The 27604-nt window shown below is 48.8% G+C and overlaps 2 protein-coding genes across 3 annotated transcripts; both read right to left on the minus strand.

Annotated features, from left to right (window-relative positions):
- Positions 1-170: 170 nt before the first annotated feature.
- On the minus strand, positions 171-12914 carry LOC117007601 (lymphocyte antigen 6E-like). 2 transcript variants are annotated; one of them, XM_033080889.1, is made up of 4 exons: positions 12593-12914; positions 5197-5322; positions 2156-2275; positions 171-571 (listed from the first exon to the last, which is right to left on the minus strand). In XM_033080889.1, exons 2-4 carry the CDS (start codon positions 5231-5233, stop codon positions 414-416), a joined length of 315 nt encoding a protein of 104 aa, XP_032936780.1. In that variant the 5' UTR covers positions 5234-5322; positions 12593-12914; the 3' UTR covers positions 171-413. The 2 variants fall into 2 exon arrangements, with proteins under 2 accessions (XP_032936780.1, XP_032936773.1); XM_033080882.1 differs by lacking the exons at positions 5197-5322; positions 12593-12914 and adding an exon at positions 4303-4935.
- A 3953-nt stretch (positions 12915-16867) lies between these two features.
- Positions 16868-27219, minus strand: TOP1MT (DNA topoisomerase I mitochondrial). The gene is made up of 13 exons (XM_033080870.1): positions 27106-27219; positions 25775-25896; positions 25131-25253; positions 24583-24770; positions 23647-23791; positions 22790-22933; positions 22146-22331; positions 20653-20721; positions 19426-19540; positions 18866-18993; positions 18089-18183; positions 17467-17616; positions 16868-17274 (listed from the first exon to the last, which is right to left on the minus strand). The coding sequence occupies exons 1-13, from the start codon at positions 27182-27184 to the stop codon at positions 17172-17174; spliced, it is 1647 nt and encodes a 548-aa protein (XP_032936761.1). The 5' UTR covers positions 27185-27219; the 3' UTR covers positions 16868-17171.
- Between the last annotated feature and the right edge of the window lie 385 nt (positions 27220-27604).

The following is a 27604-nucleotide window of genomic DNA, read 5'->3' on the forward strand; positions in this document are numbered from 1 at the left end:
GAGAAAAGGAGGCTCAGGGGGGACCTTCTGACTCTCCAAAACTCCCTGAAAAGAGGGGGAAGCCAGGGCTGCTCCCAGGGAACAAAGGACAGGATGAGAGGAAACAGCCTCAAGTTGTACCAGGGAAGGTTCAGGTTGGACATCAGGAAGGATTTCTTCACAGAAATGGAAGTCCCCATCCCTGGAGGCATCCAAGGACGTGACACTCAGAGCTCTGAGCTGCTGGAGACACAGAGCTCAGAAGAAAAACGAGCAGAAAGGTTGGGAGACACCACAGGACAAGACCACGACAACAATACTTCATCTATCCCTCATGTTTGATGTCCACACCCTCCTGGGGGGATCTGGCCAAGATCTCCAGTCCTCCAGGATCCATTTTCTCCCAGCAGCTGAAGGAGGACCCGGGATGGGGCTCAGGGGCGAGCCAGCCGGGGCCCTGGGCACGCACTCAGGTTGCACAGGAAGCTTTGGCAGCAGTAGGAGGTGTAGGTGGCCAGGCCCAGCAGGAAATTGTGGTGTGGGCAGGTGCTGGAGCACTTCTTGGTGATCCTCTTCCAAAGGGACAAAAAGCCTGGCCCAGAGAAGGGAGAGAGTGGGATTAGCAGTGGAGTTTGTGGAGTGATCCTTGTGCAGGATGCAGTTGGGTTGATGAGTCCCATTGTCCTCACATGGCCACAGAGATCAGCAGGAGACCCATCCTCATCCCCAAAGATCAGCATGAGACCCATCCTGGTCCCCAGAGATCAGCAGGAGACCCATCCTGGTCCCATCACAGCCCCAGAGGTCCCCATGAGACCCATCCTGGTCCCCAGAGATCCCCATGAGACCCATCCTGGTCCCCCCATGGCCCCACCCTGGTCCCATCCATCCTTTTACCACAGCCCAGGAATTGTTGGTGACCTCTACACAAGGAATTCCATATCCATGCTGGGCATCCAGCACTTCCCAGCAAGGATTCTCAAGACTTTTTTATGTGTACAACGACAATGTTCATTCCTGGATTTCAATCACATTTCCAGGCTTCTCCATTTGAGGGAAATAATCCTGTTTCCTCCATATCAGGCTTGGATCAGAAATAGTGTGACCAGCAGGACCAGAGAAGTAATTTTTTTTTCCCTTTTTTTTGTCACTGGTGAGGCCACACCTCAAATCTTGGGATCAGTTTTGGGACCATCATGGCAACAAAGAAATTGAGGAGCTGGAGCACATCCAGAGAAGGGAATGGAGCTGGGGATGGGTCTGGAGCACCAGGAGAGGCTGAGGAGCTGGGAAAGGGGCTCAGCCTGGAGAAAAGGAGGCTCAGGGGGGACCTGGCTTTGCACAACTCCCTGAGGGTGCAACCAGGCTGGGTTTGGGCTCTGCTCCCAGGAATCAAAGTTCAAATTTATTTATTCTCCCTTCTCTCAATGTGCCCTGATTTTCCATGCAGGAATAAAACAACAGGAAATTCTCAATTTACAATGGGGAGGAGAATTCCAAACCCAAACCTTCCAGGCTGGGTTAGGAAGGGTTTCACCTCCCACTTGTGCTTCCCAAGGACTCCTCAGTGTTGGGAAGGATAAGAATTTGACAGAAAGATCTTTGAATGTAGACTCTGAAGAAGGAATAGAAATGATAGCAAGTTTTGATATAGAAGAATTACTGAACCAGTCTTACTGGATAACTTGAAGGCAAAGAGCAAGTGAGTTGGAAGGGGCTTTTATGACTCTGAGCAAAGGATAAATTCACCTCAAACAAAAGATGTTTTTACCAAGCCAAAAGATTTTCACAGGCATACAAAAATGCCATGTTGCAAGTAGAGAAAAGATCTAAACATTTTCTACTGCAAGCAAAACTGAAAAACAACTTTTAGCTTAAACTGCAACAAACTAACCTTTTATGATTGGAAAAGAATGTGGTAATATTTATAGTTATGATAGGCTATAAGTAAAAGTATTGATTGGGTGTCCTGTTTTAGGATGCTCTGCAATAAAAAGTATGTAATGCATTATGACCTGAACTAGAGTTGGCTTCAGAGCTCGTGTCACCCACACCCCTTGAATGGCTGTACCATTTGCATACAATAAACAGCATTTTAAAGCCACCTGGAGCCCCACATGTGAGAGCCCAGATCCCATTCCTGAGCCCCAGGAGGGGGCCCAGGGCCAGCACCCACCGATCCCCACGGAGGCCACGTTGGTGACGCAGTACTCGTCCTTGTCCGAGCACTTCTCAGCCTTCAGGCACCTCCAGTTGCTCTGCTCCCAGTTGCAGGTGTAGCAGTACAGGGCATTTGCTGCAGGGAACAAAAAAAAAAACCAGGGAAGAGGGAGATGGAACCATCCTGGCTAGTGCCATGTGTGGCCAGCAGGACCAGATTGTCCCTCTGTGCTGAGGCCACCCCTCAAATCCTGTGTCCAGTTTTGTCTCCTCATTGTGGGGCTGGAGCGTGTCCAGGGAAGGGAATGGAGCTGGGGAAGGGGCTGGAGCACCAGGAGAGGCTGAGGGAGCTGGGAAGGCTCAGCCTGGAGAAAAGGAGGCTCAGAGGGAAGTTCTGGCTCTGCACAACTCCCTGACAGGAGGGGACAGCCAGGGGTGGGTCAGGATCTGCTCCCAGGGAACAGGGACAGGACAAGGGGAAATGGCCTCAAGCTACACCAGGGGAGGCTCAGGTTGGACATCAGGAGGAATTTCTCCATGGAAAGGGTGGTCAGCTATTGGAAGGGGCTGCCCAGGCAGGTTTGGAGTCCCCATCCCTGGAGGTGCCCAAGGAATGCCTGGACGTGGCACTCAGAGCTCTGGTGGTGATCAAAGGTTGGGCTTGAGGGTCCTGGAGGTCTTTCCCAACCTAAATGATCCTGGGATTCTGTGCAATGCCAGCAGCAAAAATTATCTCCTACTTTTCATGGAATCTCAAATCCACAAGGAGCTGAAAGAGCCAATCCACCCTTCCAGTGCCACATCCAACCTGGCCCTGGACACTTCAGGGATGGGGCAGCCACAGCTTCTCTAGGAAACCTCTGCCAGGGCCTCACCACCTTCACAGGAAGAATATTTTCCTTATATCCAACCTAAATTTCCCCTCTTTCAATTTGATAGGCTGAGAGCACCAAGTTTGATGTGATGCTCGGAGCAGGGAAGGGCAGGGACTCCTGGAGGAGTTTCCAAGGATGTCCCAAGGTGCCTGGGGTCACTTTTTCTGCTTGCTGGGGACTATTAAACTGCAGCCTAATTAGGCAGAAAGCACTGGCAGATGAAGAGGGTTAATTGGGACCTCCACAGTTTAGAAAAGTCAGGCTCCCACGCCTTTGTCTTTGGATTGGACACCAATGCCCCCCAAAAACAAATCCAGAACCTGGTTTAAAGGACAAAGAAGAAGAGGAGAAATAATTTTTTACTCTTTGCTGTGAGAATTCAGCCCTAAGACACACGCAGTGAATGCTTAATTTTTACTGCCTGGATAATCCAACGTGGATTAGGCCAGGCTTCATTTTGGCACCGAGGGCAACCTCCCTGTCTCCCGGGCCTTGTTAATACTTGGAAATCTGTCAGGATCACTGTTCTGGTGAGTGAACAAAGCTAAATAGCAGAAAGGTATTCTCAGGCCACAATGAGCCAGAAATAACTATTCTGAGGAGTTCTTTTTCTGCACCAGACGTGTGGCACAATTCCAAGAGCTGGTAAAGCCTGTCCTGCTCTCCAAAATGAGCAAAAGGTTTAATCTCTCTGGTCTGTAGAGGATATAGGATCATATTCCTTTAAAAACTCTCTGATTTAATTTACCATCTCTCCATGAAATAAAATGCGCCATCTATAACACATTACTATGGAAATACCCACCACCATTAACCCATTCAGCCCACATCCCTAATTCCCCAAATTTGTCCCAAAATCTCTGAAGTCAGCAAGCTGTGGGGTTTTGGAGATGGGTACAAACAGCTGCACAGGGCCAGATGTTGGAGGTGTGGCCCTCGTGGACCAGGAACAGAGCACAGAGCATTGTGCTGTCTTCATCAAAATTCAGGAATAACCACAGCCTTGCACCACCCCGACAGGAAAACACCCTGGAAAGTCTCTCAAAGGCAGACCAGTGGGAACTGCCTCCTTTTTTCTGTCTTGTTGCCATGAAAATCCAGTAGGACAGGAAAATTTCCAATCAAAAATAAACTTTTTGCACACCCAGACTAAATAAAAAACCCCCAGACAAGCACCTGCACCATTCCAAGAGCTGAGGAGCTCTCTCCCATTATTTCTTTCCATGGATACGAGGTTGTTCCTACCTTTAAAACTCTCAGCTGTGCTTTATCTAGGAGCAAACCTCACCTTGAGCTGCAAACAGGACCAAAGCCAGCACCGCAAGGAGGGAGAACTTCATCTTCTCCTGGTCGTCTCCACAGCCCAGGAAAAACACCCTCACCTGGGGACAGGATATAAATCTCCCCTGCCTTTGGACAGAGTGATGAGGAAGCCAACGATTTGGAAAGAGTGGGCAGGGATCATGGGTTAGATGAGAGGCCAGGAATGCACGTGGGTTGTTTTCTCACCTCAGCATCGCCTTCAGGCTGGGCTGGTGATTCCAGGGAGCAGTGAAAGCACTCTGGGAATTCACACCATTTATTGGGATTAATCCTTTAATTCATCTCTGGTCAGGCCAGCAGTGCTGCTGATGTCGGGGTGGGGGTTTTGTTTTGATCATCGCATCTGTGGGCAGGTTATTTCGTTTTCTCCAAGGAAAATGGGAACAAGTGGCATAAATAAATGGAATTGTCTGGGTGGATTATGCCAAGTCCATTTCCAGGGTAAGACCTGGAGAATTCCCAAAATCTACAGTCAGGGTAAACCAGGTTGGATATTCATGGGGACAGGAAATGCATAACTTGGTTGCCTACAAAGTCTTAAATCATAAAATCATTGAATGGTTTGGGTGGGAATGAATATTAAAAACCATCTCATTCCAACCCCCTGCCAGGGACAGGGACTGCCTGCAAGCCCCTCCAACCTGGCTTTGAACACTTCCAGCAAGGGCTAAAAATGTCTTAGTCCCTTTTTCCACGGAGCATCCAGTTCAAAGTCCTGCTCAATCCACTCAGACAGAAACGTTCTCAGCCTTTACAATTTCCCTGCATGAAAAGGGTGGAGCTGGAGCTGATCACTCCATCCCTTCTGGGGCTTCCACCTGCCTGCCTGCCCCACTTGTGCTTCCAAGGAAAAAGTTACCAGGATGTTTAGTGCTGGACATAGCAGACATCTCCATGAATCATCAGAGAGGGTGAAGCAGGAGGAGCCCCTTGGAGTGAAGCCACTTGGGCAATCAGGTGTCTGCTCATCTCTTCCTTCTCCATCCTGCAGGAGAAGAGAGCAGAGACTGGGATTTAGGAGAATGGAAAAGCAGAAGAGGCAGAGGATCTAAAAATATGTGGAAGAAAGATGATTAAAATGACTGAGAGTCAACGTTATTTTTTTGGCAGGAGCCAAGTGAGATGAGCAAAATTCTCTGAAACAGAGGGGATGCTCATCCAAGTCAATCAGAGCATCCAATGGGATCCACCACTGACCACAGTGAAGGCACAGCCAGAGGAAGCTCAGAGACACCAAAACCCACCAAGGAAACAAAAGCTGGGGGAACTCTTGCAGAGAGCTTTTTTTTTCTGAATTCACAGATATTTTAGAGGTTTCTGACACCACCGACCCTGCTGACGTAAAACCAGATCAACAGGATGGGGAAGTGAGCCCTGATAACCCCAGGAGCAGCAGCCATTCCTCTCCCATGGATGTACAGCTGGGTGTGGAGAGGACAAACCACATCTCTTGCCCAAGAGGTGACACCGTGCCAGGCTCGGGTGCTGCGCGCCCCAGGAGCGCCACAGGAGGTGTGTCAGCGCTGCCAGGTGTCACAAGGCAGTGACCAAAGAGCAGGACCTGTTCCAGGGAACAAGGACTGGCCAGCCTGACTCATCAGGGTGACTCTCTGGAGGAGTCTGGAAGTCAGACTGGGAAGCCAAGGCTCAGCATGCTGCAGCAGTGGGAGCATCCTGGAAAAGCTCTTTCACCAGTTTTGATTGGTTTTTTTGGAAAAAAAAAGGAAAAATAATTGTGTTGTTCTTCAGTACGATTGGAATTGTGGACTCCCCAATTCTAGAAGTGTTCAAAGCCAGGTTGGATGGGGCTTGGAGCAACTTGGGATAGTGGAAGGTGTCCCTGCTCATGGCAGGGGGTGGAAACAAGAGAGTCTTTAAGTCCATTTTAACCCAAACCATTCCACGATTGACATGTATTCCCTCAGTTCCAAGGACTGATGACAGATCCAGAGAGAAATCCCCAAGTCTAGGGATTCAGATCTGCTCCTCAGTGACAGCCAGAAGAGGATCTCCAAGGCCATGGGAAGTGGTCCACCACAGCTCCACTGGCAGGAGAGGTTTGAGGGACAAGTGGGATGATGGACAAAAGTGCACGAGGGTCAGTTCCCATTTTGGGGGTTGCCATTGGCCCACTGAACCAGATTTTTGGGACGTTACCATCCCAGCCTTGGGGATGTGTGATGCAGGTGTGGGTGTGGCACTGCCATGGCTGGCATTTCCTCAGGAGCCTCAGGATGGTGGTGTCACCCTGGATGGCCAGCACATGGAAGCAGCAGGACTGGAGCATGGAAGGCTTGGCTGGGTCAGGGTGAAAATTTGGAAAAAAGGTGTCCCAGTGGCCACAGGCTGCAGCTGTGGCAGTAAATTCAACTTTTCCAGGACCATCTCCAGCACAGAGGCCAAGAGGTAGATATCAGTCTCTTGGGAATAATCCTTTCTTTGTTTTATTCCAGATGCTCCATGGAGTAATGATGCTTGATCCATCCTAGAACCTTGCCAGGGAATGTGCCAACAATTAAACCAATTAATTAAATGTTGTGGATGATGTTCCAGACCAGGGATGTTCCTAGCAAGTGTTTTTTTCCCTAATTTAGGTTCATCCTTGGAGATCAGGCCCTTGCAGGCATTTGATTCACATCCTTCAGGGTGAGAACTTGATCCTGGATTTTACTCTTGGCTCTGGAACGCTGCGCTACACGTGGCCTGTGTTGGAGCCATGGAAATGTGGCTTTGTTTGCCTGACCTCTGGAATCTTCTGGCTGTTGAATGTTCCTGGATGTAGAGCAGAGATTGGAAGCCAAGGAACAGGGATCTGCTCATTTCTTGAGAGCCTTCTACTGGGTTCTTCTCAAAAATGGCCTTGGAAAAGGATCCACATGGGAAACCCAGTGATGAGGAAGGACAGGAGCATCATGGATTGGCCTCATGGGACCTGGTATTGTTATTTCTCCTGAAGTTTTTATCCACTCAGCATCCCTGTGGTTGGAGGGTGACACACCTGCCTCATCCCTTCTCAGGTGGCATCCCAGAAGATTCCCAGATAATTCCATCTATCCCTCTGTTTTGCCATTCCCCACCCAGTCCTAGTGCATCAGAGGGTGCAGGATGGAATTGGTTCCCAGCTCCAGGGATATTCCAGCCCTAAATAAAACCCGTTGAAACAATTGCAGAGTCTTGCTCCCCATCCTTCGTTTTTTTGTAGAGTTTATGAGGGAGGAAGAGACCAAATATGGCACCACTTTTTGCCAGGAATGACAGCACTTCTAAGGACACATGGCCCTGGGAGAAGAGGAACTCTATTTCCACAGGGAAAAGACACTCAGGATCAGGATCCAAGTGTGGGCAGCCCTGGGTTGAGAATTTGCCCTTTGGCTTCCTCTCTTCCAAGCAAGGCAGGAAATGTTGCCCCAGGGTCATCCCAAATCCCTGGGTATGGATATTACCCAATTTTATGGTGTCTCTGGGGCTCCTGTATCCCAAATCCCAGCTGGACCAGGATTAAGTCACAAAAAGGATTACATCTCTAACTGGGGATATTAATGGGGGAATCCAAGAGCCCCTTGAGCTTCCCTGGGACTGGAATTACTGCAGAAGAGCTGTCATGGAATCTATAGCAATAACACATGGAAAATCCATGCACAATTTCAAGGGCTATCGAGCAGCTGTCCACAGTTTTTAATTCCTAGTGTGCTCCTCAGGATGGCTTTGACCTGATCAAGTAGGACCATCCCTAAAAACCTCATATCCAAAATCCCAGACTTTCTCCAGAGAGGACACTGGAAAAATTCCACTGGAGCTATAAATCTATTATTTTTCAAGACTTTTTTGCCATAAACTTTCTGAAATTTCTGGCTGAGACACGCAGAGAGCTGGGGCTGTGATGATCTGGATTGGATCTTCCTCCTACTCACTTCCATTTGTTTTATTCCCTGTGTAATTCCATGAACAACCTGTTCCCAGCCCCCAAGCCCTGCTATGAGTCAGCTCTCCATAAAAAGAGAATAAACAATAAACATCTTGGAATTGTTTTTCTTTTAATGGTATAGATGGAGAGGGAAGGTTTATATGAGATATTGGGGAAAAAAAAATTCTTCCCTGTGAGGGTGGTGAGGCCCTGGCACAGGTTGTCCACATAATTTGGGATCCCTGGAAGTGTCCAAGGCCAGGTTGGATGGGGCTTGGAATAACTCTGGTGAGTGGAAGGTGTCCCCACCCACAGAGGATGGAACAAGAGGAGTTTTAAGGTCTATCCCAACCTAAACCATTCCATGATCCTGAGGAATCAGGATGGGACAAGAAGCTTCCAAGGCCACTTCAAGTCTGCAGGCCAAGTTTTTTGGGAGCCATGACAGCAAGAAGGAGAAGCAAAGCCAACTTCAAGCCCAGCTCTTAATATATCCCTCTCTATTGACTTCCTAAATTACTCAAGGTGGGGATTCCTGGATTTCCTTGGTGCTGCATCCAGGCAGGAGAAATCATCACCTTGTGAGGACCAGGACCCCAATTTTGATTGTCCAGTTGGGATCAGTTCTGGAGCCTTGGGAAGGGATCATTCCCACTGTGCCCTGTGGATTTCTCTCCTGTGACTCCATGGAATAGCCTGAGATGGAAATGCATCTCAGGGATCATCCAAGGGTCATCCAAGTCCTGCCTGTTCCAGGAAAACAAGAACTAATCCCATGCAGAACAACAGGGGAAAATCTGGATGGAGGCTTTCCTGTGGATGTCAATTCCTGTTTTGAAGACAATTCATGGAAGCGTGGGATGGTTTATGTTGGAAGGGACTTTGAAGATCATCTCATCCAACCCCCTGCCACGGACAAGGACACCTTCCACCATCCCAGGTTACTCAGATCATCATCCAGCCTGGCCTTGAACATTTCCAGGGATGGGGCTGCCACAGATTCTCTGGGAAACTGTGCCAGGGCCTCACCCATCCAATCACTCCCTAGCTGTCCTCCTCTCCCATCCCACATTTCCCCTCCTTAAGATCTCCAAGCCAGAATTTCTCTATTCTGTGTCCTTGGATCACAGGCACAAATCCTTCATCCTGCACTGAATTATGGCTTGGTACTGCTATTTATACAAATCTACAGCTGCTCCATACAAAGCTAAACAAAAGCAGAGCTAATTAGCCAGAACCACTTGGTCAATTAGGAAAATTGCTCTACCCACTCAGCCAAGACTAAAAAATAAAAATAAATAAATAAAAAATAAAAGCCGTAGGCAGGTCAATACAAAGTCAGTCCAAGAAAATCTAAGAAGCCTCAATCCAGAGGTTTTACAAACTTAAAGCAGGTGGCCTGGTAGTAAAATCATGGAATGGTTTGGGTTGGAAGGGCCTTTAAAGATCATCCAGTTCCACCCCTGCCATGGGCAGGGACCTCTTCCACTATCCCAGGGTGACCCAAGCCCTGTACAGCCTGGCCTTGGACACTTCCAGGGATGGGGCAGCCACAGCTTCTCTGGGAATTCCATTCCAGGGCATCCCCACCCTCACAGCCAAGAATTCCTTCCTAATATCCCATCTAACCCTGCCCACCTTCAGTTTGAAGCCATTCCCTGTGTCCTGTCCCTCCATCCTTTGTCCCCAGTTCCTCTCCAGCTCTCCTGGAGCCCCTTTAGGCACTGGAAAGGGCTCTGAGCTCTCCCTGGATCCTTCTTTTCTCCAGGCTGCACATTCCCAGCTCTCCCAGCCTGGCTCCAGACCTTGGAGCATCTCTGTGGCCTCCTCTGGAATTGCTCTAGCAGTTCCACATCCTCCTGATCCCAGATTTGGACACAGTGCTCCAGGTGGGTCTCACCTGAGTAAGGCAGAGGAGTATCCATAGAAAACACCAAATAACAAACAACCTTGTCTTGGACTCAAACAGGAAGACCTGGATTGAACAATTCTCTATTTCAGGAATTTTCTCTGCTGCTTTTGTCATTTTTGTGGTATCATTTTATTTTTCCCAGCACACAGAAGGGCCCTGTGAGGATGACCCAGCACAACCCCCTTGGAATGTGAGAACATAGAGGAAAATCAAACAAATAAAATAACTAAAAAATAAATATAACTTTTTATCACAAAAATTAGTCAGGGATTATGCAGCCTCAGTTCAGCCAGGTTTTTACTGAAAGGGCCACATATCAAAGCCTACACCCAATTGGCTGGAAGAAAAATGGAATAAAATTATGGCTGTAGCCTTCTAGTAGAGGAGGGTCCTACAGGCAAAGGAAGAGAAGACAAATGAAAAAAAAAAAAAAAAAAAGGGATTTTGCCAAGTTCCTGGACTTGGAAGAGCAGTCAGACCTTTATGCCCCCTCACCACCTTCAACTCCCAGCCCCAGCAGAATTTGGATTTGGGGATATTTGAGTTCATTCTGTGCCTGTTTTTGTCAGAAATCCAGTATTAGATCCAGGGATGCACAGGAGAGGAGGGAAGGTGAAAATTTAAGCCCTCCAGGTGTTCCCTCCAATGGAAGCACTGCTCCTGCACCAGGAATGAACTGTGGCAAAGTCAGAATCTGTTTCTGCCTGGGGGACAGCTCAGATTGGAACAGGAGCCCCAATTAAAGCTGGTTGAATTAATTGCCACCACATCCTCCTCCAATCTGGCAAATCCAGGAGTAGAAAATCCCAACAAAACCTTGAGAAAGAGATGGAAGAGATTCCATAGAATGAGATCATTCAACTCCAAGTGACCCTGGGAAGGGATTGGAGACTTCCTTGTTATCCCATCCTGCCAGGAAAATCATCTGCCCTGTTCCCAAGAGGAGGGACAGCCTGAATGCCGCCCACCCACCTGGAAACATTTTTTGGGAAGTACTCAGCTGTCTGCCTCCTGCAACACAGTGCAATCCTAGGGAACCTCTGGAAGTTTCTACATTTGGGAGAGACATCACAGCGCTTGGAGGAGAGGATTTTTTACACCAGGATGGGGGGAATGGCCTCCCACTCCCACAGGGCAGGGTTAGATGGGATATTGGAAAAGAATTTTCCCTGTGAAGGCGTGTCCTAGTTTGGAGGACAGGTGTCTGCTAAGAAAGGCAGGAGCCTCTCTTTGAAATGGAGAATGTAAACCCCCTCCCTCCAAATAATTATAATTTTGAAATCAAGGGGCTCTCAGGCAAAAATATGGGAATTAGGAATAACAGTTCTTTACTAGGGAAATTAAAATAGAAATACAGTACTACAAAGAAACAAACTCCAAACTCTGACACAGTCAGAGTACAGCCTGACACCCGTCAGGCAGGGTGTTGGCAGCAGTCCCATTCCATGGTGGCTGCATCCTCCTGCAGTGACAGATGTGGCTCAGTTGGAGCAGTGCTCCTGTGGAAGGTGCAGTTTCCCTCCGGAGCTCCAGTGGTGATGTGGAGAAATCCAGTTTTCCTCTGGAGTCCAGTGGAGGAAGGGGCTCCCTTAGTGTCCCAAAACCTCTGTTTTTATCTTGGTAAGAAATGTTGGGCTCTTCCCCCTGGCTGGAGCAACTCCCAATGGGATGCAGTAATTTTATCAGTCCCACAGTGGGACTCAATGGCCATGAGCAGAAAATGACTGGCTGGAGGAAGGATGGGTTGTGAAAAGATAAAGAACAATGCCCTGCCTGGTTTCAATGGATGGCCCATTAGCAGAATATCTCCCATTGAGATAAGGATCACTGCTCCCACCCTCAACAGATGGTGATAGAACAGATACCTTTGATCATCCTGTATTGCAACCTAAGACAAGGCAGTGAATGGAATTCCCAGAGAATCTGTGGCTGTCCACTCCCTGGAAGTGTTGAAGTCCAGGTTGCATGGGGTTTGGATCAAACCCCTTTCAAGATTCCATGATCTTGAAGGTCTTTTCCAACACAAACCAATCCATGCCCCTCTTCCTTCCAGGCTCATGGCACCAGAAGGAATTTAGGATCCTCACTGCAGCTGGGAGAGCCTTTATCCTAAGGTTTATTCCTGAGCCAAGCCAATCAAATCATAATTGCATCTTAATCCCAACATGGATTAAGAATATTAACAAAGTAATTTGTTGGGATTTCTACTGCCCCAGCCTGCACTGGCTCAGGAATAAAGTCTGGAGAAGCCAACCACAGAGCTTGGGACAACTCAGCTGAGCTTTTCCTGACTCTTTGTTTTGAGTAAAAGAGGTGCCCACTGGCCAAAAATAGGGCTAGGGAGAGCCAGGCTGGATGTTATCCACTCATTCCTAGTGGGAGATGTGCAGTCGTCCTCACCCCACAGCCAGTGCCAGCTCTCCTGCAGTGGGTACAAACCTGAGATCCTGGAGTTTCATCCTTCCTTGGGAGCTTTTCCTCTGCCCTTTATTCACCAGTCCTTCAGCTTATCCCAGGGATCCAGTTTCTCCCAGGTTGCTTTCCTTGGCATCAGCACTTCCAAGCACTGGGATAATGGCTCTGCAATTTGGGCTGATTTTCCATCCATCCGAGCCTGGCTGAGCGCGAAGGGACAGAAATCCAGGGAGCTCTTTCAGCACATGTTTTATTTATGCCAAACCACAGCCAGGCTCTTGTTTCCCTCTGAAAAAGGTGGAAAAGGAAATGCCTCCATTCACTGGGTTCAGAGAGAGTGCCTGGATCACAGCAGCCACAGCCTCACATGTCCTTTTCCTCTCAAGCTGACAAAACATCCCCTGGAAAGTTTCTCCTCCTTATTTCCCATTTTTTTTTCCTCCTTGTTTTTACATCAGACCTCAGGGGGAGAAGAGCAGGAAGGAAGGGCCCTCTGGAAATCCTTCACTTTTTTTTTTCCCCTCAAACCCCCACAGGGGTTTCCTACTTTTTAGGTGCAGCTCGATGGTTTTCCCTTCATCCCATCACTCCAGGGACTGGATGCAAGGGAGAATCAGCATCAAACACTCCATCACCTGCCCTTCCCTCTCCAATTAGGATAAATCAGCCAAAATTCCATCTCCCTGTAAGTTTGAAAAGCCCCACCATGAAGCAGAGGAGTGAGCAGCCAAGGAGAGCTGATGAGTTCCCTTCCCCAAAGCGGCTGAGTCACCATTCCCGCAGGGATGTAAAACTCAGGGAAATGTGACACTCGGGGACATTGTCTGGTCGTGAATGCAGCAATTAACAGCTGCACTTGATGAACTCCGAGGGCTTTTCCAGCCTAAAGGATTCCATGATTTAGATCATGGAGGGGAGGGGAGGAGCCCTGCCAACCTGAAACTGTGGAATGTGGCTCTGGAAAACAGGAGGCTGATGAAGTTTTTTCACCCATGAGGACCAATAATCTGTTGGACACTGAGCACGATTCTGACTCATCCCTCTGACACAAACGTGGGAAGGTTCCTGATGTGCACAGCTCTGGCCAATGGATTTGTGCTCCCAAATCTCCGGGTTGCTGAGGCAGAAGCAAGGAGCAGGGATGGATCCCACTGGAAGTTCCAGCTGCTCAACCAGCTCCTGTGGGTCAGGGAATTTCTTGTAGAGCCCCCAGCCATCCTCAGATTGGGGGAACCAGAGCTGAAGCACAAAATCCAGCTCTGGGATCATGAGCACAAGGATGGGGAGATGCTGGAGCAATTCCAGAGGAGGTCATGGAGCTACTCCAAGGGCTGGAGCCCCTCTGCTCTGGAGCCAGGCTGGGAGAGCTAGAAATGTCAAACCTGGAGAAAAGAAGGTTTCAGAGAGACCTGGGAGCTCCTTCCAGTGCCTAAAGGGGCTCCAGGAGGGCTGGAGAAAGACTTGGGACAAGGGATGGAGGGACAGGACACAGGGAATGGCTTCCCACTGCCAGAGAGCAGGGATGGATGGGATATTGGAAGGAATTCTTGGCCGTGAGGGTGGTGAGGCCCTGGAATGGAATTCCCAGAGAAGCTGTGGGTGCCCCTGGATCCCTGGAAGTGTCCAAGGCCAGGTTGGACAGGACTTGGGTCACCCTGGGATAGTGGAAGGTGTCCCTGCCCATGGCAGGGGGTGAATTCCATGATCTTCCAACCCAAACCATTCCATGATTCTTTGATTTTAAGTTCCAAGTCCCAGAATTTGAGGCTAAGTGATGCCATGGACCAGGCTGAGGGGGGATGGAATTGCTGCCTTTAGCAGGGACAGTTGTGGAGCTGATGTCCCAGGATAATCTGGCTCTGCACTAAGGAGCAGCAGCTGCTTCCAAGGCGCATCAAGGGAAACCCCAACCAGACACAGGGCAGGAAAAGCTTTGCCAGGGCAGTGATTCATTCCCAAAACAGTCACCCTGAGGGATGGTGCAGCCATCTCCCTCCACAGAAACACTGAAATTAAGAGAAATTTGAGAAAACCCTGAACAACCCAGCCAGAGCTTGAGCCTTCCAGAGATCCTCCCAACCCTGGAGTTCTGGGAAGAGTCGGGGCAGGGGCAGCAAATATCAGAACAAGACAAAAGGAATTTCTCACCACTTTCTCCAACCCCTAAATTTATCTTCTCCAACAGGTCCTCTATCAACACTGCCCAGGGCCAGCAGTGTAGGACAGCCCCAGGCTGCAGGAAAAGGATAACTTTTCTATCTTAACATACTTTTTGGGGATTTTTTTCATTTGGCTGGGTTTTTTTTTGTTTGGGTTTCTTTTTCTGGGTTTTTTTGGCTGGTTGGTTTTTTGAGTGGTTTTTTTGTTGTTGCTGTTGTTGGGGTTTTTTGGTTTTAGGTTTTTTTTTTTGGTTTTTTTGTTCATTAAAGCTCCATTATGTACCTTAGAACAGCCCTCAGCTCCAGTTCCAGCCTGAGCAGTCAATTTTGTCCTTGCTAGATTTTGGGTGAGGTCTCCTCCCACCCACAGTGGAAAAAAAAAAAAAAAAAAGACTTTTACAAAAGCCAATTTAGGCAACCAAGAAGTCACAGGGGAAGGTGTCATTTCTGGTTTTGTCACAAACCACAGCTTCTCATTTTTAAATAAAAAGAGGAAGTCATCACAATGGAAAAATGCTAAACTTTTGCCTTGGAGTTTTGCCAGATGCCTGTCATGGTCTTGTGTTACCAAAAAGCATCACAGGTTTTTCTCTGCCTACAACATCTTACAAACTTGGAAAAGACCTTTAGGATCATCAAAATCTAACTACCACAGTCACCACTAAATCAGATCCTCAAGTGCCATTTCCAGAGGGTTTTTTTTTCAGTACTTCCAGGGATAGAAACTTGAGAAAACTTTGGAAAAATGGAACTGAAACCATGCCTGGAAGGGATCATCTGAGCACATCAGCATTGCTTGGAGCCACCAAATAACCCCAAATTAATGGGGTGGGAGAGGGATCCTTCCTCTCTGGGACAGGAGCATGATCCTGAGCAGGAGGAAAAGCTCCTGGGCATTGGGGCATGGGAAAGTCTATGGAATATTGCCAGAAACACTTGGAGGTCCAGGAAAAACAGGACAGGACCATTTGGGACAGCAACAACCCATCCCTTCTGGAATTACTGCTTCATTTTATAGAATTCCAGAATGGTTTGGATTAAAAGGAGCCCTAAAGCTCCAGCCATGGGCAGGGACACCTTCCACAATCCCAGGTTGCTCCAAGCCTCATCCAGCCTGGCTTTGGACACTTCCAGGGAGGGAACATCCAGAGCCACACATGGAATGAGTTGCAAAAAGCTGCCAGTCATGGATACTCAGAAAATAAAAAAAATCACTCCTGGTTTTAATTAACTCAATTTCCAACCAAAACAGCAACAATTTCAACATGAGAATGAGTGGAAACAAACACATGGGAAGCCCCAGGAGGTTTGGAATTCAGAGCTCTGGATATCGGCCCTGAAGTGCCAGGAGGTTTTGCTGCCAATGCCAGAGTTTGTTCACACCTGGGGTTCACAGGGACATGGGAATTCTGCCAGGAACATGCTGCAATTACCTTTCCTGGGGGTGTGGAAAGCAGCCAATTCAGCAGCAAACACAAGCAGTTTGTGCTGTTGATCCCTGCCTGCTCCATTCCCAGCTGGAGTGGGAGGGATGATGCCAAAGGTGTCATCCCAACACAGGAATATTGATCCCACTCCCACAGAGCCTGGCCCAGCATTACCCTATTTCCATTATCCTATCCTATTTCCTAAGAAATTCCCCATTTCCTAAACCTCTGTCTGGACAGGTCAGTTCCTGCTCTGGATACAGGAGTTGAGCCAGAGCCAAGTGAAGAAAAATCAGGAAATAAGCAGTTTTAAGTGAGATGTCCTCCCCCAGACAAAAATTTAACCAACATGGGGGTGCTTAAAATACACTTTGTTCATGGCCAAGGTGAATTCTAACCCCCTGCAATATGAAGCTGTTTTTAAATCCAACATCTTCCCGAAACACATAAATTCTCTCCCACGTTTTTTCCATGTAATATCCCTCCAATTGCACACTTCCTCCTCTGCTGGAGGTAAAAGGGCACAAAGTCCCCCAAGATGTAAAACCCTGAGATTTTTCCTTTCCCCCAGTGCATCCCTAACCCAGTCCTGGGGTTTAGGCTGCAGTTCCCTGTTTTCCTGCTGTCACCACCTCATGTTTGCCCATCCATCCCATTCAGCCTGGGAAGGGCAGCACAGCTCCACTACACCAAGGAAACAGGATGAGACCTGGTCTTGTTGATCAGAACAATTAAGGCTCTTATTTAATCTCCTTACAAGACTCCAGAGGAGGAAATAAAAAATTCCAAGCACTTGGAAAGTCTGAAGAGGAATTGAGAATTCCCCCAAGTCCAAAATCCCAACCAGCAATACCTGTTTCTACTGGAAATCCAGGTGTTTGCTTTTCCATTAAAAAAAAAAAAAGGCACCAAACTCAGACAACCCTCTGCCCCAAGCCACAGCAAGTGTAAAATAAAAAAAGCTTCCCAGCAGCACAAAATGAGCAGGATTTGGGATTTAACATGGAAGGCACCAGCTCAGAATTCAAAGTCCTCGCCAGCCATGTCGATGGCCCAGGCAAACTTCTCCCTCTGGGTCTTGTTGTAGATCCTCTCGATGGGAATCCCGAATTTCTTGCACCTGTGCAGACCACAAGACATCAGTGGGGACCAGTTACCCTGGACTGTCCTCCCCAGTGCACCCCTGGAAGTGTCCAAGGCCAGGCTGGATGGGGCTTGGAGCAGCCTGGAACAGCAGAAGGTGTCCCTGCCCTTGGAACACCACCAATTTTTAAATTTCCAACCCAAACATGATTTCACACCCAAGGCTTACCAAGCCACGCTGATCCTGGGATCCAGGTAATTCAGCTTGGATGTGCCCAGAGCTATTTGCTTGTTCTCCTCCTTGTCTGTGGCCTGGATGTTCAGCTTGGCCAATTGCTCCTCCAGCCTCTTCAGCAGCTTCTTCTTCTTCTCCACATTCCTGAGGGCAGAGAAGGAACAACACAGAGTGTCCCAAAGCCCAGAAATTCTCTGGAATGGCAGAGTCAAAGGTGCCATTCAACACTTATTTCTCAAGGGTTTGGGGACGGTGAGATGCTTGTTTAGTATTAAAAATTGACAAAAAAATGCAATTTTCACCACCAAAAGTGGGCAAACAAAAATCCAGCACCCTGGAATGGGCTGCCCAGAGAAGCTGTGGCTGCCCCATCCCTGGAAGTGTCCAAGGCCAGGTTGGATGGGATTGGAGCAGCCTGGGATAGCAGGAGGTGTCCCTGAAGGGAACCATCCACAAGATCTGAACCATCTTCCAAACTTTCATGGGACAAGAAGGACCCAAACCCAAACCCAGTCATGGGCATTTCTGTGCTGATGGGGTGTTGGGACCCATCAGCCCCATCCATGGGCCCTCAGGATCCCTCTGCAAGAGAGGATTCCAAGGAAAAGCCACCCACGCCTCTGCTTTGGCATCTTCTGTGTCTTTGAACTCATCTTCAGCTTTTTTCACTTCTTCCTGGGCTTCCTCCACTTGTTTCTTCTTGGCATCGATCTGTGAAGGTGGAAAAGTCAGACAACACTTCCAACCTCCCTGGAGGTTCCAGCTTCCTCCCTCTTTTCCTGCACACACCATTCCTCAATTTCTCACCAACCCTACTTGCAAATTTGTCCCTGCAGCATTTTCTGGGCTCAAGCATTTTTTAGCATCTTCTAAAATGCCATCCCAGCCCAGGTGCCACAAATGTTTGGAGCTCCTAAATTTGTTCATCTTCTGCACCTGCCTGAGACTGAGGGACTTGTGACAGCACCAGAACCCTCAGAAAAGTCCCAGTCCATCAGTGGGGTGTGAGCAAAACCCGAGGACAATTCAAAGTGGTAATTTAAGTTATTTTCAAGCTGCTCTCCTGCAAAAAAAGACAGGGAAAGCAATTTCCCTGATCTTGATCCAACTGGGTCAGAGCTGACATCACAAAAGGCTCCCAGCTTGGTTTGAAGACAGAGAGTGATGAAAAACATCCCAGGCTCATAAAAACTCACCAAATCCTGTGCCAAGTGTGCTTCCTCCAGTATCTGAGCTCATCCCATCCCTCTCTATCCCTGGGATGCAATCCACTATTCCCAGAACATTCCCTGATGTTCTTGACTAAGGGGATTCCTTCAGACATCACCCCAGCCCAAAAATAAAATTCAGAGCCTGGATTAGGTCTGGGATCTCTCAGCTGGGTCCATCTCACCTTCTGCTGGAGGACTTGCATGGACCTGGCATAGGTTTTTGGTATAGACCTCTGATGATTGCACAGGATGGCCACGGCTCGGTTGGCTCGGTTGTAGGACAAGAGCTTTCCTGCAACGTCGTCTTCAGCTGGAAAGAAATGAAAGCATCACTCTGACTCCATCCCAGGAGCTGGGAAAAGCAGGGAATACAGCAGAAGGAAACACAAACCAGTTGGAGTCACATTCTCTCTCCAGGGAGAGCAATAATGGTTGTGGGAAGTGGGGAAGGACAACTGAGCATCACAAATCTGATGCTGTGACTCATCCCTGATGTACCCAAGGAGGCAGAAATAGTGCAACCAACCAGCAACACCAGGAAAAGAGGGGAAAACATTCCCATCCTGGCCATCAGTTGCCATTTCTCACCAACATCCCCCATATGCTACTCCTACCCCACTACATGGAGCATCACCTGCCCAGTTTTAGGGACAGTTTTAGGGACTCCAAGGCAATGGATGGACATTCCTGAGCCCTTTGGCTCCACCCCTGCTCTGGTGACACCACAAGCACTGGCACTCACGGTTGGTGAGGGCCTTGAGCTGCTCCTGCAGGGTGATGGAAGCGTTGTAGGTCCTGAAGACTTTGGCTGTCAAACCATCCATGAGGTGCTGGAGGTGTTTGTTCAGGAAGGCTGTCTGGAGGAGAGGAAACAGGGAAAAGTGTGGGGAAACTCACAGCAGGAGCTCCAGTGACAGGAAAAAAAAAGAATGGCTTCAAACTGATAAAGGGTTTGATGGGATATTGGAAGGAATTTTCCCCTGTGAGGCTGGAATGGAATTCCCACAGAAGCTGTGGCTGCTTCATTCCAGGAATTGTTCAAGGCCAGGTTGGATGGAGCTTGGAGCAACCTGGGATAGTGGAAAGTGTCCCTGCCCAGGGCAGGAATTTGGAACTTGGCAGTCTTCAGGGTCCTTTCCTACCCAAACCATTCCATGATTCCACAAAGGAATAGAACAACGAGAAGCCAGGACAAATCTCTTTTTAGCCTATCTTCTGCCTAAGCAACCAAAATTAGGCATTAACAAAAGTCCTGCAGCTTGTAGAGCTACCTGTGGGGTCAGGTCATCATCCACACAAGATTAGCCTAAAATTTCACCTAAATTCACAAAAAAAAAAAAAATCTCTCTGGAAGTCAACAATTCCTGCCCACTTATGTCCAAGAGGACACACACTGGCACTTGGGGACATAGAGGACCTGACAGTGCTGGGTTAATGCTTGGATTTGATGCTCTTAGAGGTCTTTTCCAAACAATCATTCCTGATCTCACATGCAATATCACATCTCTGTTCTACAGAGAACATGGAGCTGCTCATCCATCCCATATCCCATCCAGAGGAAGATGAGGGAGGAGGTTTTTCCAAGAGGGAAGGCAGCACATCCCTCCAGCAACATCTACGACTTCTGTGGAGCCCTGATGAGGTGCAAAAGCACCAAAAAGCTGAGGTCTGGTACCTCCAGTATTGCCCAAAACATGGGCAGACCTTCCTAGGCTAAAAAATAAAAAGCCTAAGTGGGTGAGTTTGAGGAGGGGAGGAGCAGGAATCCAGCTCCTCAGCAGGGACACTCCAGGGCAGAAAGGCTGGAAAACCTCTCAGGGTGTTCAAACAGTGACAGTGTCCCTAGAGAGCACAGAGGTAAAACAAGGTGAAGGGATGACCACCAAAGGTGGCCAAGGGTGCCATGGTTTGGTATTTCCTCCCCCAGGGCCACCAGTGCTGTCAGAAAAGCTTTGAGGGGACAACTCACAGTGAGCAGGTCAAAGAGGTCATCAGTGGGGTCCTTGTTCTTCATGAACAGCTGCAGGTTTTTGAACACCTGGAGAGGGGGAAGGGACAGCCCTGGTCAGGGCCAAGGAATGAATTGCTCCCAGACATCTCCCTCATCTCTCTCCTCCTCCAGAAGGACTCTGATCCACCCTCGTGTTGGCACATCCGACCAACCTTCTCAACTTCAAGGTGCCACTGGATTTTCCCCCTCATCTTTCCCATCCCTGACATTCCAGTTTCTCCACCAACATCATTAAAATCTTCTTTCCCATGGGCTAAGGAAAATAATTCAGTATAAATGGAGACATTTAAAGTCCTGACACACATAAGTTCCAGCAAGAGGTGGGACTTCTCCCTCATAGTTCATGGGGTAGAGCAACCTGGAAAGTTCTATCCCAAAATTTCTCCCTGGATTGGTTTTAAGCCACTCATTTGAAGACCTTGATTCAAAACATTCCCCACCACTCCAGCAAGCTTTCCTGTTGTTCCCAGCATCCAGATGACGAACACCTGATTGTGGGAAGGGTCTGGAGCACCAGGAGCAGCTGAGGGAGCTGGAGGGACTCAGCCTGGAGAAAAGGAGGCTCAGGGGAACCTTCTACAACTCTGTGCTCTGTGACAGGAAGGTGGAGCCACACAGGGCTTGGTTTCTTCTCCCAGAAAATAAAAAAAAAAAAGTGACAGGAGAAGAGGAAATGGGCTCAGGTTGCACCAGAGGAGGTTTAGGTTGGATATTAAGGAAAATTTGGCCACAAAAAGGGTTGTCAAGCACTGGAAGAGGCTGCCCAGGGCAGTGGTGGAGCCACCAGCCCTGCAGGGATGTGAAAGCTGTGTGCATGTAGGGACATGGTTTGGTGGTTCTGGCAGTGACAGTTCATGACTGGACTCGATCTTGGAGGACTTTTCTAACATTAATAATTCCACGTTGTGGAGTAATTCTAGGTGGATTCAGTGTTTCCTCAATGTGAGCATCCTTGGCTCACTGCAAACTTTGTTCTTCATGGTCTGAGGTCTCTAATCCTGCTCTTCCCACAGGGATTCCAAGATTCCTGAGCCCCCAGAAGGTCACAGGTGGAAGGAGGTGTGCTTTGACAACACGGTCACCTGGCTCTGATCCCACCAACCTTCTCAACTTCAAGGTGCCACTGAGTTTTCCTCCCCATCTTTCCCATCTCCAACATCACAGTTTTTCCACCAACACCATTAAAATCTTCTTTCCCATGGGGAAAGGAAAATAATCCAATATAAATGGAGACACTTCAAGTTCTGCCTCCCACAAGCTCCAGCAAGGGATGGGACTCCTCCCTCATGATCCATGGGGAAGAACAACCCGGGAAGTTCTACCCTAAAATTTCTCCCCTTCTCCAGAGTTAAAGCACATCTTGTAAAAGTCTTGGGATGGAGATTTGGGACTGATAAACACTGATGGAATCCAGATAACCAGGCCCTTCCTCCAATCCGTGCCCCACTCACCGGCTTCTCCACGGACACTTTGTTGTAGTAGCGGATGGAGTCTTTGCCCAGGAAGTCGAACTCCACCACGTGCTCCTGCCCGTCCAGCTGGGCGTGCAGCTGGATGTGCTCCACCCGCAGCGAGCAGCAGCCCACCGTGTCCGCCGTCTCCCCTTCCTCCTTCTCGTTCCCAGCTCGCAGGGCCAGCTGGAGGAAAGCAGGAGTCACCCATCCCACCTCAATTCCCTTTTCCCAGGTTGTTAAAGTGGGCTGGAGAGAGGAGAGGAGACCATCTCCATCTAGGGATGCATGGGATGGTTTGGAAGGGACCTTCAAGATTACTTGGTTCCAATCAGACACTTTCCACTAGGGACAATTTCCATCTTCCACACCTCTGGAAATATTCAAATCCAGGCTGGATGGGGCTTGGAGACACCTGGTCAAGTGGAAGGTGTCCCTGCCCACAGCAGGGGGCTGGAATGAGATGATCTTGAAGGTCCCATCCAACCAAACCATTCCAGGATTCCCCAATCATCCCCAAGTTCCTCATATTCCACCATCCTGGGTGGCAGAACCAGCAAACCCCAAAATCTACACAGTGGTGAAGATCAGGGAATTCCCAAATTCCATGTGGGATGGGGGTCCCGGGGTGAGGCTGTGGATACCTTATCTATGAAGTAGAGGGCCACTGCTCTCTGCCTCTTCTTGAGCTCCTTGGATTTCCAGTCTCTTCTGTACTGAGCCCGGATTGTGTGGACAACACCCTTCAGGCGCCGAGCGACCTCGTATTTCTGCCAGTCCTTCTCCCCCTGGAATGGGAAACCAGGATATTCTCCATTCCGTGCCCCATCTTTATTCCACCCCTACCAGACAAGTCCTGCTTTAGAAACACCTTCAGCATCCAAATCCTGATCAAACCCTGTTGTTTTTCTGGGGAAAAAAAAAAAATCCATGAAGGGAATAAACTGGAAAAGGAACAGCTCATGCAGTGTTCCTGTGCCCTCTGCTGGCTGTGCTGGATCTGGATCCTGGCCAAGCCAGGGTGTTCTCCACAACCTGAGCCTGGCAAGGACCAAGCAGTCAAACCATGGCCAAAGGTGCTGCTTGGACACCAGTGTGGACTGACACAGCACCTGCTCAGTTGTGTCCACCTGGGCAGCATTCCCACTTTCCTTGAGCCATTGGAAACAGCCTGAAATCCCCTTTCTCTTTCCACAGGGCTCAGTCCCATCTTTTCCTCCCCTCTGTTTCCTGGTATAAATTAACCCTGTGGATCCTTTCAGTCCCATCTGGCTCCCAGCAGCCTTCCTTGAGCACACATGAGCAACGTGGCACCAGGACTCTGCCAGGAACAACCAATTCCTTGGAATAAGTTTGATACTTCACAATCATCTGTCCTTTCCCTCTGACCCCTTCATTTTGTTTATCCACTTTTAAGAGAAGAGCCATGAATACAAAAAATTGATATTCCACATCCTGGCTTTCCCAGATTTTTTCACCTAACCAAGGGCACCATTCCAACCTTCAGCTTGGAGCTGGGATTCAGCATGATGTACTTCCAGGTGTTCTGGATGTTCTCTGTCCACGAGGCCAGCCAGGTGACAGTGTTGTCAAAGCGCACCTCCTTCCACCTGTGACCTTCTGGGGGCTCAGGAATCTTGGAATCCCTGTGGGAAGAGCAGGATTAGAGCCCTCAGACCATGAAGAATGAAGTTTGCAGTGAGCCAAGGATGCTCACATTGAGAAAACGGTGAATCCCCCTAGAATTACTCCACAACGTGGAATTAAAGTTGGGAAAGTCCTCCAAGATTGAATCCAGTCATGAACTGTCACTGCCAGCACCACCAAACCACGTCCCCACATGCACACAGCTTTCACATCCCTGCAAGGCTGGTGGCTCCACCACTGCCCTGGGCAGCCTCTTCCAGTACTTGACAACCTTTCTGTTGAGAAGTTTTCCTTAATATCCAACCTAAGCCTCCTCTGGCACAACTTGAGCCCATTTCCTCTGCTCCTGTCATTTTAAATTTTTTTTCCTGGGAGAAGAAACCAAGCCCTGTGTGGCTCCACCCTCCTGTTACACAGCACAGAGTTGTAGAAGGTTCCCCCTGAGCCTCCTTTTCTCCAGGCTGAGTCCCTCCAGCTCCCCCAGCTGCTCCTGGTGCTCCAGACCCTTCCCACAATCAGGTGTTCATCATTTGGATGCTGGGAACAACAGGAGAGCTTGCTGGAGTGGTGGGGAATGTTTTGAATCAAGGTCTTCAAATGAGTGGCTGAAGACCAGTCCAGCTCATGCAACTCAGAGGGAAAAACACTCTCAGGATATGGAAAACAGGGATTTTAGAAGATGGAAGAACCCCAGCTCTGGGCAGAGGAAGTGCCCAGTTCCCCCCAGTCCCAAGGGAAGCCCCAGGAACTCAGCACTTCCAGGACTTCCAGGAATTCCAGGACAGCCCACCTGCTGCAGTTGATGATGACATCCTCTGGCATGATCCTCTTCTTCAGCATCCCCATCTTGGGGTGCTCCCCACGGCCACGGAACAGCCCCGGAGGTTCTGTTTTGAAGTTGCCAATCTTCTCCCTGTGCCCATCCAGGATGCAGTACCCATATTCCTCCTGGATCTTATCTGCCTCCTCCTTCAGCTTCTGAAACCAGGACACCACCAAAAATTAAAAAAACAAAAAAAAACCAAAAAAACAAAACACCAGAATGGTTTAGATTGGAAAGGATCTTTAACATTCCAACCAAGAAGTCTGAGTGCCATCATTCCCTTGCTAAGTCCACAATCCTCTGGACAGGGAAAGACTCCAAAACAGAATCCAAAGATGATCGGCACCCTGCAAAGCCATGGAATGCCCAGGATCGGCTGATAAAATTCAGGAAGAAGTGGTAATGCCATGGAGACAGAGCTGGATTAAACAAGTCCAAGCTCAGGAAAGACAACAACACAGAGCCAAAATTCCCAAAACTGGACCCAAAAACGTGCCATAGGAACCACCCCTCACCTGCTTCTCCTCCTTGGGAAGTGCTTTCCGGGCCTCGTTTTTGTCCACAAAATATTTGTGGATCTCCCTGAAGTCACATTTCTCCAGGTCCTTGATGATCTCTTGCTCCTCTGAGGTCATTTCCTGGGAAAGAGATGAGAGGGGGTGGGAGTGTCCAGGAGGCAAAACTAATTCCATATGGAGCTGCTGCTTGTCCTGTTCCCATTCCCTTGTCCCTTGGAAAAGGGAATAGAGACTCACATTCCAGTTCTTTGCAAAAACACACTCAGCTCTGGGGTGGAAAAATCTAATATGGAAAAAAGTCCCCAGACACAACTGCAGGGACAGCACCAAATCTATTTGGGAGGTGTAAACATTCCCCAGAAAGAGTTTGGGGTAGTTTTAGGATCAGAGGTCGATCCTTCATTCCTTTGGTGTCCCAAACTGCTTTTGGAGCTGTTTGCAAGACCCACCACCTGCACCCATCACTAAAACTCAACAGGGAGCACACAAAGCAAATCCCAGCCCAAATCCACAGAAATAAATCAGCATTTACAACCTCATCATTATAAATAAGGAACAAATCCCCCCATTCCCTGCATCCCACACCACAGCCTGGGGCTGATGGCTTTGATGGATATCCAGGAGCCCTCCAGGGATGGTACCTTCCTCCAGTCATGGAAGAAGTTGTTCTGGAAGATCTCCTTGGTGGTGTACTCGTGATCCAACATCTTGGCATAAAATGTGGCAATTTCCTCTGTGGCCAGGCTCAGCTTCAAGGGTTTCCCTGGGAAAAGAGAGGCAGGGACACCTTCCACTAGAGCAGGCTGCTCCAAGCCCTGCCCAGCCTGGAACACTTCCAGGGATGGGGCAGCCACAGCTTCTCTGGGCACAATCTTGGATTATTTCTTAGATTTCCTGAGGATCTTGAATCGTTTCTTGGAGGCAAAGCCACCATCCCCTCCTGAGCTCCTTGGTTGGAGAAATCCAACCAAACCAAGGAATATCTTGGCTCATCCTAAGGATTAATTTGGAAATAACTTGTTTTAGGAAAAAGTCCTCTGCAGATGTCTGGTCAAGGTTGATTCCTATTTGAACCACTGTTTTTGGGGATTTCTGGACTGGAAGGAATGGAGCCTTGGAGCAGCCCCCACACACCAGCTCATCCCCAGCTTTTCCTACTTGGAATTGTTGCCTGTCCACAAACACTTTTCCATCCAAGAACAGTGACATTTTTTAGGAAGAAAAATCAACATCAAAGATCCCAAAGCCCAAAGCCACCAGCCCAGATCCACAACATCTCAGAGATCCCAGAGAAGGTCCAAACCAATCAAGGCTCTTCCTCATGGAGCCAAAATCCCTGCCAGCCCCATGGATGCCCCAGCAGTGCCCTCTGGTGCTGCCAGGCTCCCTCTTTTCCCACTTTTTTTTTTTATTATTTTTTTTTCAGCAGCAAAAGAAGTATGGGAAACCCCAGGCAACTGAGGAACACCAAGGGAACGTGATCCTTTCCATCCCCAACATCCCTTGGCTGGCCCCCAGTGTCCTTATTTTCCCCTCCCTTTGATCCATCAAAAATGAGTTCAGGGACGAACTGAGAGCAGGGAATGGCAGGAAACCCAGTGGGAATGGCAGGGAAACACAGAGGCAAATCTGGCTCTTGGATCTGTGCTGCCAGTGACACCCTGAGCTGCTCTAAGGTGATGTGAGGTGACCCTGGGGACATCAGGAGCTTGGAGCAGCCCAGCCAGATCCTTGGATGTGTCACAGAGGCCATGGATCAGTAAAATCCCATTTTTCCAGCTGGATGAGCTGACAAAGCTCAAACCCAAAATTCAGGTTTAATGAGAAAAAAATTGCCATTAGGATCAGCTCCCCAAAAATCCCATAATTCCAACCAGGTGTAAGATGCTCCAGCTTTAACCCAGGGCTTTTCCAATGGGATATTCATCTTCCCTAAGGAGAGGACACCACCCAAGGGCCACCACAGCTGTACCATCATAATAAAACTGCACATCCTCAGGCAGGGGCTCGTAGAGGGGCACAAAGTAGGGCCCTCGGTGCTCCAGCTGCATCCATTTCACTCCATCTTCCTTCTTCTCCTCTTCCCACCTGGAATAAACACACAGGAAATCCATGAGAATATCCCAAATCCAGCTCCTGCTCCCAAGGTCACTCCGGGAAAACGCTCAGAGCAGAGACAGCTGGCACAAAATCCAGGTGAAATCCCATTTTCTCTGCTGCTGCCTCGGTTTCCCTGTTCTTTAAAAGAAGGAAAACTGGAATCCATGAAATTGAGATGTGGGGACATGGAAGAACTCAGGGAGAGAGTGAGGAGATCCTAAAATCCACCTCATTCCAACCCCTTTCCATGGGCAGGGACACCTTCCACTAATCCAGGCTGCTCCAAATCCAATCCAAGAAATATTTCCAGGGATGGGGCAGCCAGGGCTTCTCTGGGAAATCTGTGCCTCAAATATTCATAACTTCGATTT

Source organism: Catharus ustulatus, chromosome 1 (assembly GCF_009819885.2).
Source record: "Catharus ustulatus isolate bCatUst1 chromosome 1, bCatUst1.pri.v2, whole genome shotgun sequence".
Classification (NCBI taxonomy): domain Eukaryota; kingdom Metazoa; phylum Chordata; class Aves; order Passeriformes; family Turdidae; genus Catharus; species Catharus ustulatus.

Excerpts from the sequence above, each read along its gene's own strand:
- LOC117007601 (XM_033080882.1), bottom strand. The coding sequence starts at position 4,354 with ATGAAGTTCTCCCTCCTTGCGGTGCTGGCTTTGGTCCTGTTTGCAGCT. Across the intron at positions 2,276-4,302 it reads GGTCCTGTTTGCAGCTCAAG|CAAATGCCCTGTACTGCTAC; the intron begins GTGAGGTTTGCT and ends TGTTCCCTGCAG. Across the intron at positions 572-2,155 it reads CGTGGCCTCCGTGGGGATCG|GCTTTTTGTCCCTTTGGAAG; the intron begins GTGGGTGCTGGC and ends TCTCTGGGCCAG.
- TOP1MT (XM_033080870.1), bottom strand. The coding sequence starts at position 27,184 with ATGCAGCTGGAGCACCGAGGGCCCTACTTTGTGCCCCTCTACGAGCCC. Across the intron at positions 25,254-25,774 it reads TCTTCCATGACTGGAGGAAG|GAAATGACCTCAGAGGAGCA; the intron begins GTACCATCCCTG and ends TCTCTTTCCCAG. Across the intron at positions 22,934-23,646 it reads ATCCCAGCTCCAAGCTGAAG|GGGGAGAAGGACTGGCAGAA; the intron begins GTTGGAATGGTG and ends TTCCCATTCCAG.